Source organism: Psittacula echo, assembly GCF_963264785.1.
Source record: "Psittacula echo genome assembly, chromosome: 3".
In the NCBI taxonomy this organism is placed as follows: domain Eukaryota; kingdom Metazoa; phylum Chordata; class Aves; order Psittaciformes; family Psittacidae; genus Psittacula; species Psittacula echo.
Genome location: NC_137736.1, coordinates 10,157,455 through 10,163,723, shown reverse-complemented (window position 1 = coordinate 10,163,723; position 6,269 = coordinate 10,157,455). Strand labels below are relative to the sequence as shown.

Genomic DNA, 6,269 nt, shown 5'->3' with positions numbered 1-6,269 from the left:
ATACAAATGCTCCCCAGTCAGTGTCTTCAGAGAGCCATCCCCTTGGCCAGGCTGGTAGCTGTGCCTTCATCTTGCTTCTCCAGCCTGGTCCATACCTCCTGGCCCTGGTGCGCTGCCCTTCCTCATCCAACAGTGGGACTGGGGCCATGGGGAGGGAGCTGGGGCTGCCATGTTGAGGCATATCCTGCCTCAGCACCTCTCCCTGCCCCGATGCAGGCTGTCGTCCTCTTGGAAATAAAACAGCAACAACAACGGGAAAAAAATAATATATATATATCTCCCCAAACCTCCCTGAAAGACCCAAATGGATGGAATCGATCCCTAGAGGGAAACAAAAGCAAAAGTCCCCCCAGGGTCAGGGCTGGGTGCACATCCCAGCCAGTGCCCAGCAGCTGGGGAGCACATCCCAACATCCCTGCTCCTCCGGCCTTGGCACATCTGCGGCATCCACCAGCACAAGGACCTCCAATGCGGCACAGCCGAGGATGTCCCACCAGCCAGCAGCAGCCTCCGGAGGGGAGTGCAGATGGAGAGGCAAGTGTGTGTGTCCCCTGCCGCCTCGCTGCCTTTCAGGAAGGAGTAGGGTCTCTTTGCCCCCACCAGGTAGGAGAGGTCCCTTGCTTGGCTCTCAGCCGCCAGTATGATCCTACACAAGGGAGCCAGCGCGGCTCTGAGCGGGCACCATGACGGGGACAGCCCCAATGCGCTCCAGCGTGGCTTGGCTGACAGCATAGGAGCGAGTGTGTGGCAGCCGTGGCTTCCTGCTGACTGAGCCATTGCTGCGCATCACCTCCTGAGGGGATGGTGCCGTGCTGGCCGTCACCACCAGCGTCTTAGGGGGAGCCGGGGATGGGTGGCCGCCGTTGGCATAGACAGGACGGGTGCTCGTGCTCCCTGATCGGGAGAAAGGGGGCTGATGGGCATCGTTGGCATTGCTGAAGCGGGTGAAGGAGTCTGTGGCATGGTTGGCTTTGGGGTCGTTCCAGTAGCGGCTGTTGTAGGTGTTGGAGGAAGTGAGGGTGTCATTCTCCGATGACGACGCATCAGCATGGAATGTCTTCGCAGTAGAGGAACATTTGGGTGGCAGGTCATCTTCCCTGTGAGGGAAAGGGCAAATGAAAGATGCTGTCCCACTTGCCCAACACCTCCCCACCACATCCTGCTGGGGTCAACACCATCAATTTCAGGTGAAGGACAGCTCCAACATGAGCCAACATTGCTTCTTGGCCCATTCGCTCACCCCTGTTTGCACATTAATTCCTCTGTGTGTCTACCACTGGGGCAAACAATCCACACTTATGTGTCTAGGGTGGCAAAACCAGTGGCTGTATCAGACACTAGTAATTCACAGGTAGTAAGTGTGACTGTACAACCAATGAAACTGATTCTTAGCAGACCTGCAGGTAGCCGCCAGAGGGAAACCCTGGAGCAGTAACACCAGAGAAGATCAAAGTTCTATCTCCAGCGCTTTTCAGCTATCACTGCCTGATGTTGTGGTTCTGGATCCCCAACACATCATATTTCTACAGAGCTAACACCAAGTCAAAGCTCTCAATAAAGACAATATTGAAAACTAGATCTGTGATTACCATTCTCCATTTGCTCCCTTCATTTTCTGGACATACAAGAACATCTTCCCCTGACCCACTGGAATAAACCCAGATTTAGCAAGAGTAAGAGTTCTGATTGCCTTCCTATCAGCTGCTACTTTTGCTAAGCAGTGAGACGTTCCCTGCCACCAGCTTTCCCTGCCTCTTACCTTATCTCATTAGGAATCTCCTCCTCCTCTTCTTCTTTGTGTTTATTTTTCCAGTAAAACAGTGCCACGGCCACCAACACAATGCAAACCACGAGCACAACAGCACCTGTGGCCACCGCTCCTGCAATCAGGCCTATACTCCGGGGATGGGCTGCAGGGATGATTGAACAGAGAATGGAGAAGAAATCAGGGGTGAGCTGTGGCCATCCATGAGCATTTGAAGCTACCGTGGCTTGGAAGGGGGGAAAGGCAACATCCCTTCTCCAGGGCTCAACAATCTTCTGATAGAGAGGCATATGGTGGCTCACAGCAACATGGTTACATGCTTTACTGTCACAAGGCAGAAGCAGGTAACCAAGACTCCCTTGGCAAAATACTTACGCGCAATGACTTGCAGATCCAGAAGGCAAGTGCTGGTTCCAATGGCATTTGAAGCCACACATTGGTAAAGACCTGAGGACACAGTGCTGATATTTCGGAGGGTGACAGTGCCCTGGACTTGGTCTAGTCAGAGAGAAAAGAAGGATTTAAATCCCTCCCCTCCTTGAGGAAAACCATGAAAAGGCAAAGCCAGCAAATAGAGAATTTTGATGTGAGAAATAAATCAGGAAACAAGCTTGAGACTGAAGCACTGTGTGTGTGTGTGCATGCACACACCACCCCTCCCAACCATAGGCAAGATTAGGTCTTAAGGAGCTTACACTAGATGTTTCTTTTTCTTCTTATAGCTGAATTTCTGCAAATCAAAGCTTGGGACTTTCAGCATTGCGTGAGAAAAAGGAGGAAGGAGGATATGTTTCATTACCTATACCCAGACTCATCTACCAAGTTCAGTCCTGCCCTGCACAACCCCTGCATGCCCATCCCTGGGCTTCCCACCTCATGCTCCGCCACTTTTCTTCATTCCTGAATTACGTAAAATGAAAATGCTTGTGTATTCTTAAAATACAGAAAAATGACGGGCAACAGTAAGAGCTATCACTACTTGGTCAGGACACCTAGGCTTCCATAGAAATCTTATGGATGGGACTTGGAGCTGGGCAATACCCAGTCTGATCAGAGCCTTGCTTTTACGTACAAATGGAAGGTAGCTATAGCAGAGAACAGGGATCTTGGTGTGAGAAGCTGGCAGTATTTTCTTGGGATGATTCTGCTTCCCTTCTCTCAGTTTCCAATCTATGATCCTTTCATTTGGTTTAAAATACAGGTGAGTCAGCAACTGAGATCTCCAGCCACAGGCCAACATCTGGCAACCATGTTCTCTCTCTCGCATTCAACCAGATCCTTGTTCCTCAACGAGGAACATTTTTCAGTACCAAACCCCATGAAAGTTGAAGTGGCCACTGGAGGTACCTAGTCCCCCATGGGCTCTAGGAATCTTTGTTCAAATAAAGTGACCATGCAAGTGATGGCAAACACTCAATGAGCCATGCCACCTCTGGCGGCTCAGAGAAAGGAAAGCCGAGGTTGTCACTTGGGAAATAAGAGGATAATCAACAGAATGAGCACCTTGTGTGGCAGTTGGGGGTAACTTGGGAACATTGTCCAGTTTCTCCCAGAGGTATGTTGGTCGGGGAATGCCTTCTTCCGAGCTGCAGGTCAGTGTGATATCGCTGCCCACGTCCAGGGACCCCTGGATTCTGCAAAGCGGGGCAGATGGAGGAACTGCGAGAGAAGAGGGGAGGGTGACAGCAGGTCAGGAAATACAACCAAACAGTGGAGTTCAGGCTTTTTCTGGGTACAGGCTGCTGGGGAAAGCAAGGACACTGGCAAGAGCTGACAAGAGGAAAAGAGGCGGGCAGCAGACAAGTATCCCTTAGGATTTGCGGTGTGACATTTCACAAAGATTCCTAACTCGCCAGCCTATCAAGGTTACAGACCACTGCTAACTTTCACAGGACTCCGTTCTTTCAGATCCCTCCTTAGAGAAAAATGTGAATATTTCTGTCTTTGAGACAGTAAGGGTGGTGAGAGCTAATAGAGGTTGCTGTGGTCGGGTTTTGCTTTCATATCCCTATAATGGCACACGCTCTGGAGTACTTAACATCCTAGGGATCATCCAGTATTAAGTGCTTTCATGAAAAGGAAGCAAATATCTATAGTCATTCTCTTCTCCTCAGAACTCTTATGGTTCCTTCAGCTCTCCAGGATGCCCTCATGCTTAATTCATGCTTCTTTGCAACTCCATGAAAGTTTTTTCTTCACCATATTTTGAAACTCCATTACGTATTACCTATATAGGAAGACTGTGTGCCCTACAAACTCCTACAATAGCATCCCTCACCACAGGATGCCAATGGGCTTCAATATGTACGCTACCATATTTCTCTGCTATGATGCACTATCATGACCAGAGAGTCCTTTGTCCCCCTTTCTCCCATCTTCCCCATAATACTAAGAAACGCACCCAAGACAGTAAGTCCAATGACTCCAATATTCCTGACGCCTCGATCTGGAAGATTGTTGACTAAGCACTGGTATGTGCCAGTATCCGATAGCTGAGTGTTGTTAATGAAGATCGAGGCACTGGTGGTTGGCATTGTCACAGCAAACCCCACTCGCCCATAGAATTGGGGTGCACCACCAAAGATCTGACCCCCTTGGTAGAGAATAACCTGGAAAAGAAAAGAAAGCTCAAACAAAACTGAGCGAGGAGGAAGAACAGGATGCAAAATGTGAGCTTCCAAAGCCAAAATGACCAGTTCCTAAAAGATCTGTAAATAACCACACCTCAGTATACAGTTGTCCAAGGCAGACCCAACCTAGCAGAGGTGTTTTCTCTAAAAGAACATACTCTGTAGCCTATTTTATGTCAATAAAAATGTTCACAAAGCTGACAGAACAGATAGATACACAGGTCTTCCATAGCTGGATTGGCAGTACCAGCCTGCTTCATATAATAGTCATCACCCATCTGGATAGAATCAATGTAGAGAAGCAGAGATTCTTTGCAGGTCAGTGAGTACTTTGCTGAAAAACTCCTCCCCAGTGGACAGTATCATTTGGAGTCTCAGCCAGTAAGGCGCTGCCATGACTTCACACTTACTGTAGATCACTGGGATGAACTGAATGACAGGCAATGTAACCCTTGAACCTGCACAGCCTCTACCAGTCAGACAGCTTATGTAGCTGTATGTATTCAGACCAAGTCCCTGAGGAGCAAGTACTCCTCAGTGCAGGTTCTCACAACTGAATAGCAAATGTAATAAGGGCAGTGTGACCCAAGACAGATGCATTTCAGAGCAATAGCTATCTTCTGCTGTCAGAGTTTGTGGGCAAAAAACAGATCTCAGCTTATGATTCTTATGCCCATCACAACAGACTCTCATTTGCTGATGAATGAGAATGGCACTTGCATAAGCAACTGACAGTACAAAAGAAGAGAAGCAAAAGGGGAGAAGAGTCTATGAATCGTGTTATGGCACATTTTACATAGATTTCATCCGTTTAAGTCTGAAGCTGCTTCTAGGTCCTCCAAATCCAATATACAGTGCATCAAAACTTGAATTACATCTCCTGTGCTCTTTTGAACACAAAGGTCCAGGGCAGCAATACAGTACCAGATACACCTGCCCCAAATGCTCTTCCAGCCAAGGTGGCCAAGGACACGATGTGCATCAGTTAATAAAGCACTGAAGAAAACAGATTCATGTAAGATCCAAGGGGCATGTTCAGCAATGAAAGGACAATGAAGTTCTGGGACAACCAGAGACTCAGCATTGTAAAGCATCTACATCCAGATCAGCATGAAAAGGGTGAGGAAAAGAAAATCCTAAAGAAATACATGCTTCAGTAAGAAAGGACCTACCTGTTGAGGCTGGTTGGCATTAGAAAGAGGAATGACCATCCAGATGACATTAAGGTTAGTGAGAGCAGCGTTAGTGGTGAAGGTGCAGGGCAATACTGCTGTCTGGCCTCGTGCAACCTGGATACTCCCTGAACTGACTGACACCTCCAGAGGACACACCAGACCTGGAAAGAGAAGGACACTCAGTTCAAGCATTTCCAGAGAAGGACACCTAGTGCAAGCATTGCAAGTGGCCCCATACACTTGCAGGTCATGACAGCAGCATCCTGGTTTTACACAGTTATACTTTACTGATTATTTCAGGCTAAAAAGAATACTATTCCTCCTTCAACAGATCAGACTGCTCTCATGCAGAACTTTTCCACAGACACATGCAGATAGGTGGCCCTTTTAAGTGAGAGCACTCTAGTTTCAGAGCCTCTGAAAACAATAGGCTTTGTTTTAGTGACAGGGAGAGCTGCAGGAGCAGCCAAGCTGTGCCTAAGAGATAACAAAGTATGTTTTCAAACCCATCAATCTTAATGATACCCAACATCACTGAAACAGAAAAGGAAACTGCACTCCACAAATCTTCACCAGGGAGTAAGAAGAGTTCTTCCCATGCTTCTATGCCTCACAAAGTCCTGCATAAGCAGAAACATTTTGGTGCCGCTTTTAAAGGGTTAAAAATGTAAAACTCTTACAGACCAGGTATTACTATCT

At 47.9% G+C, this 6,269-nt stretch overlaps 1 protein-coding gene across 3 annotated transcripts in view; it reads right to left on the bottom strand.

Annotated features, from left to right (window-relative positions):
• Positions 1–646: 646 nt before the first annotated feature.
• Positions 647–6,269, bottom strand: part of IGSF11 (immunoglobulin superfamily member 11) — a gene marked incomplete at both ends in the record, with an annotated part of 101,916 nt that continues 96,293 nt past the window's right edge. For 2 of the 3 annotated variants that reach the window (XM_080613646.1, XM_080613645.1), the window contains 6 exons: positions 647–1,097; positions 1,760–1,910; positions 2,141–2,263; positions 3,269–3,424; positions 4,167–4,374; positions 5,568–5,731. In XM_080613646.1, coding sequence (XP_080469772.1) covers positions 647–1,097; positions 1,760–1,910; positions 2,141–2,263; positions 3,269–3,424; positions 4,167–4,374; positions 5,568–5,731 — 1,253 coding nt within the window. Of the gene's footprint in view, positions 1,098–1,759; positions 1,911–2,140; positions 2,264–3,268; positions 3,425–4,166; positions 4,375–5,567; positions 5,732–6,269 lie in introns of those variants that run through there. The other variant, XM_080613647.1, reaches the window with a different exon arrangement.